The sequence below is a fragment of the Heterodontus francisci genome, chromosome 28, assembly GCF_036365525.1.
Source record: "Heterodontus francisci isolate sHetFra1 chromosome 28, sHetFra1.hap1, whole genome shotgun sequence".
NCBI lineage: Eukaryota > Metazoa > Chordata > Chondrichthyes > Heterodontiformes > Heterodontidae > Heterodontus > Heterodontus francisci.
Window position 1 is genome coordinate 32,181,275 of NC_090398.1, and position 16,323 is coordinate 32,197,597.

The 16,323-nt window shown below is 44.4% G+C and overlaps 1 protein-coding gene across 6 annotated transcripts in view; it reads right to left on the reverse strand.

Moving 5' to 3' along the window:
• Window positions 1–16,323, reverse strand: part of LOC137385172 (NACHT, LRR and PYD domains-containing protein 3-like) — an 89,560-nt gene that overhangs the window by 23,015 nt on the left and 50,222 nt on the right. For all 6 annotated transcript variants that reach the window (XM_068060145.1, XM_068060142.1, XM_068060143.1 and 3 more), the window contains one exon: window positions 1,994–2,160. In XM_068060145.1, the coding sequence (XP_067916246.1) occupies window positions 1,994–2,160 (167 nt within the window). The remainder of the gene's footprint in view (window positions 1–1,993; window positions 2,161–16,323) is intronic.

The window sequence follows — 16,323 nt, forward strand, 5'->3', positions numbered from 1 at the left end:
ACATCATGGGGCAGGATGTCAGAAATGCTCCATCCATCAATATTGGCGACCACGCTCTGGAAGTGGTTCAAGAGTTCACCTACCTAGGCTCAACTATCACCAGTAACCTGTCTCTAGATGCAGAAATCAACAAGCGCATGGGTAAGGCTTCCACTGCTATGTTCAGACTGGCCAAGAGAGTGTGGGAAAATGGCGCACTGACACGGAACACAAAAGTCCGAGTGTATCAGGCCTGTGTCCTCAGTATCTTGCTCTACGGCAGCGAGGCCTGGACAACGTATGCCAGCCAAGAGCGACGTCTCAATTCATTCCATCTTCGCTGCCTTCGGAGAATACTTGGCATCAGGTGGCAGGACTATATCTCCAACACAGAAGTCCTTGAAGCGGCCAACATCCCCAGCTTATACACACTACTGAGTCAGCGGCGCTTGAGATGGCTTGGCCATGTGAGCCGCATGGAAGATGGCAGGATCCCCAAAGACACATTGTACAGCGAGCTCGCCACTGGTATCAGACCCACCGGCCGTCCATGTCTCCGTTATAAAGACGTCTGCAAACGCGACATGAAATCGTGTGACATTGATCACAAGTCGTGGGAGTCAGTTGCCAGCATTCGCCAGAGCTGGCGGGCAGCCATAAAGACAGGGCTAAATTGTGGCGAGTCGAAGAGACTTAGTAGTTGGCAGGAAAAAAGACAGAGGCGCAAGGGGAGAGCCAACTGTGCAACAGCCCCAACAAACAAATTTCTCTGCAGCACCTGTGGAAGAGCCTGTCACTCCAGAATTGGCCTTTATAGCCACTCCAGGCGCTGCTTCACAAACCACTGACCACCTCCAGGCGTGTATCCATTGTCTCTCGAGATAAGGAGGCCCAAAAGAAAAAGAAAGACCCTGTAATATTTTTGGGAGTATGTGGGCGGTTTGCTCAAGTTTTTAAAGTTTTTGAGCGGTTCCACATATGCAATATCTTAAAAGGGGCGACAATGTGCGTGGCCTATACGTAAACTTCCCAGTTGTTGCATGGTCACACAGCTTACACAGTACATTGTTCTTCACACATGAGCTGGTGAGAAAGAATAATTCACTCTAATTAACTATCATGGAAGCAAGAGAACGTAACATCATAAATGAGAATTCTGTTGTTGTGTGGATAAAAAAGGAAAGTTGGAGTATACAGACAGAAGAGAAGATTTGCAATAGGCTAGGGAGTGGGATATAAACAGTAATGAGTAGTGAACAGGAGGTTGGGATATAGTGAACTGAAGGTTGGGATAAGACTCCGTTGCCTAGATTTTCCACTTGCGCTGGTAGAAGCAGATTGACCATCCATTAAATACTATGCCAGATTATCATTTCCATTTACTTCTCTTCCACTAGAGGGAAGCGACAGAACATTACAAACTGCATGCGCGCAATTTTCTAAAGTGCTCTCCCAGGGAGTGACACTCCACGGCAATTCCTATCCCCTGCATTGTGCCTCTACTAAAGTTGGATATGACCCCCGGGTGATGTATGGGGCAGAAAGAAACCCTGCATCGCATCTAGTTTACAATCCCCATAGTTTGTTTGTGGTTAATTACATTTCAACTATTGTAACAGTTTTGGTTTTGTTCTTCAAGTTCCTCTCCTTTTCCCTGCAAATAATTTTTGTCATCTCTCAATTCCTTAATTTCCTTCAAGTAATTTTCAGGTCAGACAACTGATGACCTTCTGTTTAACTCCCGTCTGTTGCCTCCAGACTCTCTTTTTCCCAGTTCCACCAAAATAGTTTTCCTTGTTCTCAATCCACCCAGGATTTCTACCCAAACCATTCCTCTGTCCTTTGTACAGGCACTGATGGATCTGCTGGCTATTTTCACCTCTTCATATCATTGTTTCAGATTCACAATATTCTCAGCTTTATTCATTACTTTCTATTTAGTATGTTTCTTTTCTCGAACATTCCATATTTTTAAGACTTGAAATTGTGTTAGTTCTGTGTCCCTTTCACTTACCCGATGTTCTTCTCCACTGAAATGGCTCCCATATGTTAGCAATGAGCTGAGTCCGTCCACCCCTTCTTCAATTGCCTGTTGTAGTCTGTCCTGGTAGAATTTTGTCAACTGGAACAGCTGCTGATCGTCGTAATTTGTGAAGAACTCAGTGACTGTGGAGTTCGGATCTGTGAACACAAATGACAAAAACTAAACACATTATCCACTTTCTATCTGGGCTGCTACATTTCCTTTTGTACCCAAACAACTGAAGCCTCCTGCGAATCACATCATCAAATAGCTTCTGAAAACCCATATATACCACCTGTGCAACATTCCATCGGATCTCAGTAGTATCATTTTAACAAAGCTGTATCTTAATTTTTTGGGAGATTGGGCTCAGGACTGGAATGTGGTGCTAAACTCGGATAAGTGCGATGTTATGCATGTGGGCAGGGTGAATACATCTGGGCGTGCTCTGGGTGGGGGACTTCAATGCCCATCACCAAGAGTGGCTTGGGAGCATCACCACTGACCGAGTTGCCCGAGTCCAAAAGAACAGCTGCTTGACTGGGCACGTGGCAGGTGGTGAGGGAACCAACAAGAGGGAAAAACATACTTCACCTCGCCCTCACCAATCTGCCTGCTGCAGATGGATCTGTCCACGACAGTATTGGTAGGAGTGACCACTTGCACAGTCCTTGTGGAGACGACTCCTGCCTTCACACTGAGGATACCCTCCATCGTGTTGTGTGGCACTACCAATGTGCTAAATGGGATAGATTTCAAACAGATTTAGCAATGCAAAACTGGGAATCCATAAGGCGCTGTAGGCTATCAGCAGCAGCAGCAGAATTGTACTCAACCACAATCTGTAACCTCATGGCCTGGCATATCCCTCATTCTACCATTACCATCAAGCCAGGAGACCAACCCTGGTTCAATGAAGAGTGCAGGAGGGTATGCCAGGAGCAGCACCAGGCATACCTCAAAATGAGGTGTCAACCTGGTGAAGCAACAACACGGGGCTGCTTGCGTACCAAACAGCACAAGCAGCATGCGATAGACGGAGCTAAGCGATCCCATAACTAACGGACCATTCCTAGCTCTGCAGTCTTGCCACATCCAGCCATGAATGGTGGTGGAGAATTTTTAAAACTAACTGGAGGAAGTGTCTCCACAAATATCCCCATTCTCAGTGATGGGGGAGCCCAGCACTACAGTGCGAAAGATAAGGCTGAAGCATTTGCAACAATCTTCAACCTGAAGTGCCAAGTTGATGATCCAACTCGGCCTCCTCCTGAAGTCCCCAGCATCACAGATGCCAGACTTCAGCTACTTCGATTCACTCTGCGTGATATCAAGAAACGACTGAAAGCACTGGATACTGCAAAAGCTATGGGGCCTGACAATATTCCGGCAATAGTACTGAAGACCTGTGCTCCAGAACTTGTCGCACCCCGAGCCAAGCTGTTCCAGTACAGCTACAACACTGGCATCTACCCGGCAATGTGGAAAATTGCCCAGGTATGTCCTATACAGAAAAAGCAGGACAAATCCAACCCGGCCAATTACCGCCCCATCAGTCGACTCTCAATCATCTATAAAGTGATGGAAGGTGTCATGAACAGTGCCATCAAGCAGCAGGTGCTTAGCAATAACCTGCTCAGTGATGCTCAGTTTGGGTTCCACCAGGGCCACTCAGCTCCTGACATCATTACAGCCTTGGTTCAAACATGGACAAAAGAGCTGAACTCAAGAGGTGAGGTGAGATGACGGCCCTTGACATCAAGGCAGCACTTGACAGAGTATGGCATCAAGGAGCCCTCACAAAACTGATGTCAATGGGAATCAGGGGGAAAACCCTCCGCTGGCTAGAGGCATACCCAACGCAAAGGTAGATGGTTGTGGTTGTTGGAGGTCAATCATCTGAGCTCCAGGACATCACTGCAGGAGTTCCTCAGGGTAGTGTCCGAGGCCCAACCATCTTCAGCTGCTTCATCAATGACATTCCTTCAATCATAAAGTCAGAATTGCGGATGTTCACTGATGATTGCACAATGTTCAACACCATTCGCAATTCTTCAGATACTGAAGCAGTTGGTGTAGAAATGCAGCAAAACCTGGACAATATCCATTCTTGGTCTGTTAAGTGGCAAGTAACATTCGCTCCACACAAGTGCCAGGCAATGACCATCTCAAACAAGAGAGAATCTAACCATCTTCCCTTGACATTCAATGGCATTATCATCACTGAACCCCACACAATCAACATCTAGGGACTACCAGTGACTAGAAACTGAACTGAAACAGCCATATAAATACTGTGGCTACAAGAGCAGGTCAGAGGCTAGGAATCCTGTGGCGAGTAACTCACCTCCTGACTCCCCAAAGCCTGTCCACCATCCACAAGGCACAAACCAGGAGTGTGATGGAAGACTTGCCTGGATGGGTGCAGCTCCAGCAACAATCAAGAAGCTCGACACCATCCAGCACAAAGCAGCCCACTTGATTGGCACCCCATCTACAAACATTCACTCCCTCCACCACCGATGCCCAGTGGCAACAGTGTGTACCATCTACAAGATGCACTGCAGCAACTCACCAAAGCTCCTTTGACAGCACCTTCCAAATCCGCGACCTCTACCATCTAGAAGGACAAAAGCAGCAGATGCATGGGAACACCATCACCTGCAAGTTCCCCTCCAAGTCACACAACATCCTGACTTGGAACTATATCGCCGTTCCTTCACTGTCACTGGGTCAAAGTCCTGGAACTCCCTTCCAAACAGCACTTTCGTACACCTATACCCTCAAAGCCTCCAGCGGTTCAAGAAGACAGCTCAACAGCTCCTTCTAAAGGACATTTAGGGATGGGAAATAAATACTATCCTAGCCAGCAACGCCCACATCTCATAAACGGAAAAAAAAAATACCACTCTCAATGCTTATGAAATAGTTCCAGAGATATACAGGCAAAAATTTAGGAATTCTAAAATGAAACAAGGCTAGCCATTTATCGAGTTTGCTAGAGAGAAGGAAATTTTATTTGATCATTGGTATTGATCCATGAAGATTGAACAAGGCTGCTTTGAAATCCTAGGGAAAGTAATCCTAATGGCGGAATTTAAAACTAGTATCCTTTCAGGAATAAGGCCCTACCTGGAAGAACATAGAGTTGGCAAAATACGGAATCCCGCAGAAATGGCAGATGATTGCGAATTAACGCTCAAAAGCAGCAATTACAGGCCCCAATTTGGAAAAAATCAATTAAGTGAGAAATATACAAGAGGTTGGATAATGAGAAGAGATTTGGTTTTAGTGAGAGAAAGGGTAAAGGAGAGGATACATTGCAGCAGCTTTTTCGGGAGCAGAGTGCGAGCGAGTGAGCAGCTGGGAAGCAGCTTTTTCGGGAGCAGAGTGCGAGCGAGTGAGCAGCTGGGAAGGTCAGTTTGAAAGTAAACTTAATTTCCTTTTGTTTTCAGCGGAGGCCAGGGGGCTGCTGGGTAAGTAAAACACTATATATTTGGGCGGTTTCTGGCTGATGTCCCTGACTCCTTCACGTGCAGGAAGTGTGTCCAACTGCAGCTCTTGTTAGACCGCATGACGGCTCTCGAGCTGCGGATGGACTCACTTTGGAGCATGCGCGATGCTGAGGAGGTCGTGGATAGCACGTTTAGTGAATTGGTCACACCGCAGATTAGGATTGCTGAGGGAGAAGGGGAATGGGTGACCAAAAGGCAGAGAAAGAGCAGGAAGGCAGCGCAGGAGTCCCCTGCGGTCATCTCCCTCCAAAACAAGTATACCGTTTTGGATACTGTTGAGGGAGATGGCTCACCAGGGGAAGGCAGCAGTAGCCAGGTCCATGGCACCGTGGCTGGCTCTGCTGTTCAGAAGGGCGGGAAAAAGAGTGGAAGGGCTATAGTCATAGGGGATTCGATTGTAAAGGGAGTAGATAGGCGGTTCTGTGGTCGAAAACGAGGCTCCCAAATGGTATGTTGCCTCCCAGGTGCACGGGTCAGGGATGTCTCAGATCGGCTGCAGAACATTCTAAAGGGGGAGGGTGAACAGCCAGTTGTCATTGTGCAAATAGGCACCAATGATATAGGTAAAAAAACGGGATGAGGTCCTACAAGCAGAATTTAGGGAGTTAGGAGCCAAGTTAAAAAGTAGGACCTCAGAGGTAGTAATCTCAGGATTGCTACCAGTGCCACGTGATAGAGTAAAAATGAAAGAATAGTCAGGATGAATGCGTGGCTTGAGAGATGGTGCAGGAAGGAGGGGTTCAGATTTTTGGGACATTGGGACCGGTTCTGGGGGAGGTGGGACTAATACAAATTGGACGGTCTACACCTGGGCCGGACTGGAACCAATGTCCTTGGGGGTGCTTTTGCTAACGCTGTTGGGGAGGGTTTAAACTAATGTGGCAGGGGGATGGGAACCAATTGAGGAGGTCAGTTGACAGTAAGGAGGTAGCAACAAAAGCCTGTAAGGAACGAGATAATGAAGTCAGTGTGACTAAGGGGAAGAGCAGGCAGGGAGCAGATGATGAATATAAAGGGACTGGTGGTCTGAGGTGCATTTGTTTTAATGCAAGAAGTGTAGTAGGTAAGGCAGATGAACTTAGGGCTTGGATTAGTACCTGGGTGTATGATGTTATTGCTATTACTGAGACTTGGTTGAGGGAAGGGCATGATTGGCAACTAAATATCCCAGGATATCGATGCTTCAGGCGGGATAGAGAGGGAGGTAAAAGGGGTGGAGGAGTTGCATTACTGGTCAAAGAGGATATCACAGCTGTGCTGAAGGAGGGCACTATGGAGGACTCGAGCAGTGAGGCAATATGGACAGAACTCAGAAATAGGAATGGTGCGGTAACAATGTTGGGGCTGTACTACAGGCCTCCCAACAGCGAGCGTGAGATAGAGGTACAAATATGTAAACAGATTATGGAAAGATGTAGGAGCAACAGGGTGGTGGTGCTGGGAGATTTTAATTTTCCCAACGTTGACTGGGATTCACTTAGTGTTAGAGGTCTAGATGGAGCAGAATTTGTAAGGAGCATCCAGGAGGGTTTTCTAGAGCAGTATGTAAATAGTCCAACTCGGGAAGGGGCCATACTGGACCTGGTGTTGGGGAATGAGCCCGGCCAGGTGGTTGAAGTTTCAGTAGGGGACTACTTTGGGAATAGTGATCACAATTCCATAAGCTTTAAAATACTCATGGACAAAGACGAGAGTGGTCCTAAAGGAAGAGTGCTAAATTGGGGGGAGGCCAACTATACCAAAATTCGGCAGCAGCTGGGGAATGTAGATTGGGAGCAGCTGTTTGAAGGTAAATCCACATGTGATATGTGGGAGGCTTTTAAATAGAGGTTGATTAGCGTGCAGGAGAGACATGTTCCTGTGAAAATGAGGGATAGAAATGGCAAGATTAGGGAACCATGAATGACAGGTGAAATTGTGAGACTAGCTAAGAGGAAAAAGGAAGCATACATAAGGTCTAGGTGGCTGATGAAAGACGAAGCTTTGAAAGAATATCGGGAATGCAGGACCAATCTGAAACGAGGAATTAAGAGAGCTAAAAGGGGTCATGAAATATCTTTAGCAAACAGGGTTAAAGAAAATCCCAAAGCCTTTTATTCATATATAAGGAGAAAGAGGGTAACTAGAGAAAGGATTGGCCCACTAAAGGACAAAGGAGGAATGTTATGCTTGGACTCAGAGAAAATGGGTGAGATTCTAAACGAGTACTTTGCATCGGTATTCACCGAGGAGAGGGACATGACGGATGTTGAGGTTAGGAACAGATGTTTGATTACACTGGGTCAAGTCGGCATAAGGAGGGAGGAAGTGTTGGGTATTCTAAAGGGCATTAAGGTGGACAAGTCCCCAGGTCTGGATGGGATCTATCCCAGGTTACTGAGGGAAGTGAGAGAGGAAATAGCTGGGGCCTTAACAGATATCTTTGCAGCATCCTTAAACACGGGTGAGGTCCCGGAGGACTGGAGAATTGCTAATGTTGTCCCCTTGTTTAAGAAGGGTAGCAGGGATAATCCAGGTAATTATAGACCGGTGAGCCTGACGTCAGTGGTAGGGAAGCTGCTGGAGAAGATACTGAGGGATAGGATCTATTCCCATTTGGAAGAAAATGGGCTCATCAGAGATAGGCAACATGGTTTTGTGCAGGGAAGGTCATGTCTTACCAACTTAATAGCATTCTTTGAGGAAGTGACAAAGTTGATTGATGAGGGAAGGGCTGTCGATGTCATATACATGGACTTCAGTAAGGCGTTTGATAAGGTTCCCCATGGCAGGCTGATGGAGAAAGTGAAGGCACATGGGGTCCAAGGTGTACTAGCTAGATGGATAAAGAACTGGCTGGGGAACAGGAGACAGAGAGTAGCAGTAGAAGGGAGTTTCTCAAAATGGAGACGTGTGACCAGTGGTGTTCCACAGGGATCCGTGCTGGGACCACTGTTGTTTGTGATATACATTAATGATTTGGAGGAAAGTATAGGTGGACTGATTAGCAAGTTTGCAGACGACACTAAGATTGGTGGAGTAGCAGATAGTGAAGGGGACTGTCAGAGAATACAGCAGAATATAGATAGATTGGAGAGTTGGGTGGAGAAATGGCAGATGGAGTTCAATCAGGGCAAATGCGAGGTGATGCATTTTGGAAGATCCAATTCAAGGGTGAACTATACAGTAAATGGAAAAGTCCTGGGGAAAATTGATGTCCAGAGAGATTTGGGTGTTCAGGTCCACTGTTCCCTGAAGGTGGCAACGCAGGTAAATAGAGTGGTCAAGAAGGCATACGGCATGCTTTCCTTCATCGGACGGGGTATTGAGTACAAGAATTGGCAGGTCATGTTACAGTTGTATAGGACTTTGGTTCGGCCACATTTGGAATACTGCGTACAGTTCTGGTCGCCACATTACCAAAAGGATGTGGATGCTTTGGAGAGGGTGCAGAGGAGGTTCACCAGGATGTTGCCTGGTATGGAGGGCGCTAGCTATGAAGAGAGGTTGAGTAGATTAGGATTATTTTCATTAGAAAGACGGAGGTTGAGGGGGGACCTGATTGAGGTGTACAAAATCATGAGAGGTATAGACAGGGTGGATAGCAAGAGGCTTTTTCCCAGAGTGGGGGATTCAATTACTCGAGGACACGAGTTCAAAGTGAAAGGGGAAAAGTTTAGGGGGGATATGCGTGGAAAGTTCTTTACGCAGAGGGTGGTGGGTGCCTGGAACGCGTTGCCAGCGGAGGTGGTAGATGCGGGCACGATGGCGTCTTTTAAGATGTATCTAGACAGATACATGAATGGGCAGGAAGAAAAGAGATACAGAACCTTAGAAAATAGGCGACATGTTTAGAGAGAGGATCTGGATCGGCGCAGGCTTGGAGGGCCGAAGGGCCTGTTCCTGTGCTGTAATTATCTTTGTTCTTTGTTCTAATCCTCAGAGAAAAGACGATAGTCAGGAGACGAGAGTTGAGTCAAAGGCACCAACATGTTTTTTTTTATAATATGAGAAGGCATATATAATCAGAGTGCTGGAAGTTGAACGGCAAGCCCGGTAGCTCAACTAGTTTTACCGAAAGCCTGTCCTGAAAATGATGCCTCAATAGGTGGCACTGTTGACAATCCGGTGGCTTTGGCGATATTGAACAGTGAGCAGAAATGTTATCCCTTGTGTACTAACCAATTTAGTCAGGTCACTGATGATTATAGCAGTTTTGTGTTTGGGTGTACGGTGTCAGATGAGGCAGGCAAGCCAATTGAGCAGCTCCTGTATTTCTAAGCAGCAGCGTCATTAATGCTGGCAAAGGATGTAGATCTTCCCCCAAATAGTGCTATGAATGCGAAACTCATGGTGCGAGGCATTGAGGCGAGTCATTTACTCATTTCATGGCATAAGATTAACTTGCAATATAATTTAGTCAACGGTCTGGTAAGTCATGGCACAAGTTTCTCTGAACCATCATGGATTTATCCACTAGGTTTCCAGAGGCAATACCTTTGAGAAATATCACAGCATAAGTTGTGATTGAGCAGTTCATACAGTTGTCACTAGATGTGGATTGGTAAAAGAAATTCAGTCAGATCAGGGGTCAAATTTCATGTCAGGGCATTTCAAAAGGTCATGAGTAATTTGGAAGTGAAACAGCTCAGATCGTCTGCTTATCACCTGCAGTCCCAAGGTGCTTTGGAAAGGTACCACCAATCAGTAGAAAGTATGATAAAGGACTATTGTTGTGACTATCCTTAAAGTTGGGACCAGATGATATAATTTTTATTTACCACCAGGAAAACAACCAATGAGTCCAGTGGTCTCAGTCCATTTGAATTGGTCTATGGGTATGAGGTCAGGGGTCCTCTTAAACCCATTAGGAGAGTTTGATAGCACAAGGAATGGAAACTACCCTCTTAGATTATGTGTCAGAATTTAGAGAGACATTCGCATAAGCTTGTGAGATGGAACATCACAAGATTTCTCAGCGAGTAATGAAAATTCAAGCAGATAGAACAGCGAAGACACGGAGTCTACAGCCTGGAGACAAGGTGTTAGTTTTGTTACCTTTGCCTGAGGAACCATGGAAAGTTGGGTTCAGTGGACCTTACTTCATTAAGAGGAGACTTAGTGAGGTGAATGATCCAGTTAGTATCCCAGACAAAAGGAAACGTCAAAGGGTGTGTCACATGAATATATTGAAATGATATTATGACTGTAAACCCTGTCAGCCAGTAAATGCATGTCAAATGACAGAAGAGAAGTTTAAATATTGTGTTAGATTCGATGAACTGGATAAAGGGGAAGTGACTGAAAACTCTCAGAGGCTGAACCCCCCTGCGGTGAAGCTGGCAAAAAAAGAAACAGTAGAAAAATCTTGATACAGTTCTCCTTTATCTTTCTGAAAAACATAAAAGGGGTGTAGCTGAGCCGCTAGAAGAGTTTAAAGCCATTTGTGCAGATAAGCCATGTTGAACTCCTCTGGCTATTCGTAGGGTTGATGTAGGAACAGCGACACCCATTAAACAGAACCCCTAATCCACTCAATCCTGATAAATTGGATCTGGTCAGGCAGGAGTTTCAATATATGCTCAAGGACAATATAATTGAACCGAGTCAAAGTAGCTCTTGCTTACCAGTGGTGCTGATATCAAAACTGAACGGTTCCATAGGATATGGTATTGATTATGGGAAAGTCAATGCAGTATCTAAAACAGAAGCTTATCCAATCTCATGACTTGAGGATTGTCTTTCCAGAGTGGGGAATTCAGTCTTTATAAGAAAGATTGACTTGCTGAAAGGTTATTGGTAAGTCTCCAAGACAGACCTACCAAAAATACCTCCGCCTTCAGGACCCCGGATGGCCGATTTCAGTGAAAACTGATGTTATTTGATATGAAAAATGCATAGGCCACATTTCAAAGGTTGTCTAACCAGGTGATTGCGGGATTAAGCAATTGTGCTGTATACCTCGATGATCTATTGGTATACAGTGACACTTGGGAATACCATGTTATCCACTTAAAATCTCTGTTCGACCAGTTAGAGACAGCCAATTAGCAAAGAGCAAGTTTGCCAAGGTAAGGTCACCTATGTAGGATATATAAAAGCAAAATACTGCGGATGCTGGAAATCTGAAACAAAAACAAGAAATGCTGGATTCACTCAGCAGGTCTGGCAGCATCTGTGGAAAGAGAAGCAGAGTTAACGTTTCGGGTCAGTGACCCTTCTTCGGAACCGTTCCGAAGAAGGGTCACTGACCCGAAACGTTAACTCTGCTTCTCTTTCCACAGATGCTGCCAGACCTGCTGAGTGAATCCAGCATTTCTTGTTTTTGTATGTAGGATATATAGTGGGCCAAGGTCAATCGTTGCCAAGGGAAGCTAAATTTCAGGCAATAATAGACTTTACAGTCTGCAAGACAAAAAAGGAAGATACTACAATTCTCAGTATGTGTGGGTCCTATCGGAAGTTCATTCCTAACTTCAGTACAGTTGTAACTTCACTGACGTATTTATGAAAAAAGGGTGTAAAAATCCAGTCAACAGAATCCTGTGGCATTTGTAAAGTTAAAGGCCATTTTAACAAATGAACCCGTCTAGCTGCACCAAATTTTTGCAAGCTCTTGTCGTGAATGCTTGAGACCTTCACTGAGCTGGGAGTCAGAGAGATACACCAATCAACTGCTTGGAATTGGTGCTCGCTGGGTTTGAAGGAATAGAGAAAAAAGTAAACAGTTACATCACAGCAAAGTCGTAATTAATTGGTCTCTGAGTGTCTACCGTAAGAATCTGGCGAAATAGCTAGATTAATTCACTACTTAGGAAAGGTGCGATTAGAGGCGACATGATGAAATGTTTTATCACCTAGAGGGTGGTAGGGGTCTTGAACGTGCTGTCTGTAAGGGTAGTAGAGACAGAAACCCTCAACTCATTTAAAAAATGCTGTAACCTACAGGACTACGGACCAAATGATGGAAAGTGGGATTCGGCTGGATGGCTTGTTTTTTGACCAGCACAGACATGATGGGCCAACTGGCCTTTTTCTGTGCTTTCTATGATTCTAAGATAGCTTTTGATGCCAGTGATGTAGGAGTAGGAGAAGTATTACACCAGGATGATGATACTGAAATCGAATGACCTGTCAGTTATTTTTCTAGAAAACTCAATAAATACCAGAAGTACTCCACTATTTAAAAAGGAAGCGTTTGTGCTGGTAATGGCTCTTCAACATCATAATATATTAAGGTTTTTAGAAAGGTTCAGAACCAGGAACGTCAGATTATTTTGGTGGAGTTTAATGTTACAACCATTTACCATAAACACTGCAGAAGTTGCAGGAAAGAACAATGTAATTGCTGATGCTCTATACAGAATTTAAAGAAAGGCTATAATGGAGGCAAACAACTCAGAAATGTAAAATATTGTTGTTACGTCTAGGAAGCTTAAAATAGCAATAATAAAAATGTCACGTCATCATAGAATCATAGAACATTCATGGCACAGAAAGAGGCCACTTGGCCCATCGTGTCTGCACTGACAAAAAAAAACAAGCCACCAAGTCTAATCCCACCGTACAGCATTTGGTCCGGAGCCCTGCAGGTTACTGCACTTGAGGTGCAAATCCAGACACCTTTTAAATGAGCTGAGGGTTTCTGCCTCTATTACTCTTTCAGGAAGTGATTTCCAGAGCCCCGCCATCCTCTGGGTGATAAATATTTTCCTCATCTCCCCTCTAATCTTTCTACCAATCACTTTAAATCTATGCTCCCTCATCATTGACCTCTCTGCTGATGTAAGTAGGACCTTCACCTCCACTCTATCCAGGCCCCTCACAATTTTATATATTTCAATCAGATCTCCCCTCAGTCTTCTCTGTTTCCAGGAGAACAACCTCAGCCTATCCAATATTTCCTCATCGCTGCAATGTTCCAGTGCTGGCAACATCCTCGTAAATCTCCTTTGTAGCCTCTTTAGTGCAATTACATCCTTTCTGTAATGAGGTGACCAGAACTGCACACAGTACTCAGGTCATGGCCTAACCAATGATTTGTTCAGTTCCAGCATAAACTCCTTGCTCTTATATTCTACACCTCAGCTAATAAAGGAAAGGATTCCATATGCCTTCTTAACCACCTTATCGATCCGTCCTGCTACCTTCAGGAATCTGTGGACATTCACTCCAAGGTCCCTCACTTCCTCTGTACTTCTCAGTATTTTCCCATTAATTGTGTATTGCTTTGCCTTGTTTGACTTCTCCAGGTTGAATTCCATTTGCCAAATTTCTGCCCATCTGACCAATCCATCAATATCTTGCTGCAGCCCATAGCTCTCCTCCTCGCTATCGACCACACGGGCCAATCTTTGTGTCACCTGCAAACGTCTTGATCATGCCCCCTACATTTACGTCCAAATTGTCGATGTATTCCACAAAAAGCAGGGGACCCAGTACTGAGCACTGCGGAACGCCGCTGGAAACAGTCCTCCAGTTGCTAAAACAAATGTTAAAAAGTACCGAGGAAGTAAATGTTAAAAAGTACCATTTACGAAGAAGGGTCACCGACCCTAAACGTTAACTCTGCTTCTCTCTCCACAGATGCTGCCAGACCTGCTGAGGATTTCCAGCATTTCCTGTTTTTATTTCAGATTTCCAACATCCGCAGTATTTTGCTTTTCTGTTAAAAAGTACCCTTTGTTTCCTGCCACTGAGACAATTTTGTATTCACCTTGCGATATTTCCATGGATCCTATGGGCTTTATTTTTTTTAACCAGTCTGCCATGTGTGACCTTGTCAAAAGCCTTGCTAAAATCCATGGAGACCACATCAACTGTCCTACCCTCATCAATTTTTCTTGTTACTTGTTCAAAACTTTTGACCAAGTTGGTCAGACAAAATACTCCCTTAACAAATCCATGCTGGCCATTCTTGTTTAAACTGTGCCCATCTATGTGACAGTTTATCCTGAATCTCAGAATTAATTCCAATAATTGTCCCACTACTGAGGTTAGACTGACTGCCCTGTAATTATTCGATCTATCCCTTGTCGCTTTTTAATCAGAGGTATAACGTTAGCATTCCACCAATCCTCCAGCACCACACCTGAATTATGTTGTAAGAGAAATTGTTACGATGGCAATGAATTTTATATTTTTAGGTGGGAGGTGTTATGAATGCTGAACTTTGTAACAGAATTATGTTTTCAAAACTCGGAGTTTTAAAATATAATATGGAGTCCGGAAAGTTAGGTAACATCGCATCCACTCTGCTAAAGGACAAGATAGAAGTCTTGGTTACCAGGACAACAGATGTCAAAGATCGAAGACAATTTTGAAAAGAAACAGAGGCTGCAGGGGTAACACCTGAAGATCAACGCCTTTCAGTCTCCCAAACATTCAGACCATAAACAAGGAGTCGGCAATTCTGAAGATGCAAATGTACCAGGCAGCTGTTAACACCTGGGAACATGGAAGGCCCAGGTGGCTCTGCTGAAAACCAGACTTCTGGACTTTGCATAGCAGAAAAGGGCAATAGGATGTTGATGTTTGGTTCCAAATAAATTTAACAGATTTTCTGAAGGCAGACAGGCTGTTAGAAAAGAAACCAGTGCTCACCGCCTCAGAGGAGGCTGTAAGGAAGACAGCCAGTGGATGTGGCCTCAAAGGAGAGAGAGACAGAGAGAGAGATAGAGATGGAGAGAGAGAGAGAGAGAGAGAGAGAGAGAGTAAAAGGGAGGAAATATGTCTTCTTGGAAGTCTGATACAGGGAATGGCTGCGAAGACATTGAATCTGTTTGGAAGTTGAATTTAGCAAAGGAGTAAAAGCTCAACAGGATCTCCAGGAATTGCCTTATTCACCGACGTCCAGAGAAACGTGCTCAGAGAAGTGAGTGAAGGGGACATGGATTTTGAAAAGGTCTGGGACATCAAACCCATTGCAACTGGGAGGAGGTTTAACGGCAAAGATTGCAACTTCAAAGCGGACTATGTAACGTTTAAGTGTGGTGTGAGGTATTCGGGTATTTTTTATAAGTAAATAAAATACCTTTCTTTGTAATCGGGGATTATCATCGACTGACAAAGTACTATTTCGTTAGTGGGGATTTCTTTCAGTTTAGTTGTCATAAAAGAAGTCTTAAAACGTGACATCTTGTGTGTAATTCTTTGAATTGGTCTGGGATGTCATAGTTCGTATTTTTAACGTTAACGGTCTCATTGAGGTCCTAACAGTATCTTTAAGCAGTGAGGTGATGTACAGCTTTGGTTTGTTAAAGATCTTAAGGTGTTTTACAATCTTCGTAAACACCATAAATGTAAGACTGCACATTTGATAACCTGTGTTTGATTAGCGTCTTGTGGAGCACGCTGGGATGTTTCACTTCGTGAAAAATGTTACATAAATGCACATGCTTTGTTGTTGTCACATTGTCATAGAACCCTTTAACCATACTGGCATCCATAACTGGTTTTCTCGGATCCCTGTAAAAACCTAGACTCTGCTTCAGAAACTAGATTAAATATCTCATGCTTTTGGTGCTATGTTTGGAATGATTAGAAAATGAACAGACAACATTTAACACTCGCTCCAATTCTTCAGAACACGGATAATTTCTTATCTTGCAATTTTTAACCAGATGACTTCATCTCTCACTACTTGAAAAGATCCTTCCTTTTTCCCTGCTCACAACTTTTCATGAATCAATAAATGTTCGGTTTTGCTCGAACCGTTTCATTAATGACTCTTTCTAGGTTCATTTATTTATTTATTTATTTTATTTAGAGATACAGCACTGAAACAGGCCCTTCGGCCCACCGAGTCTGTGCCGACCAACAACCACC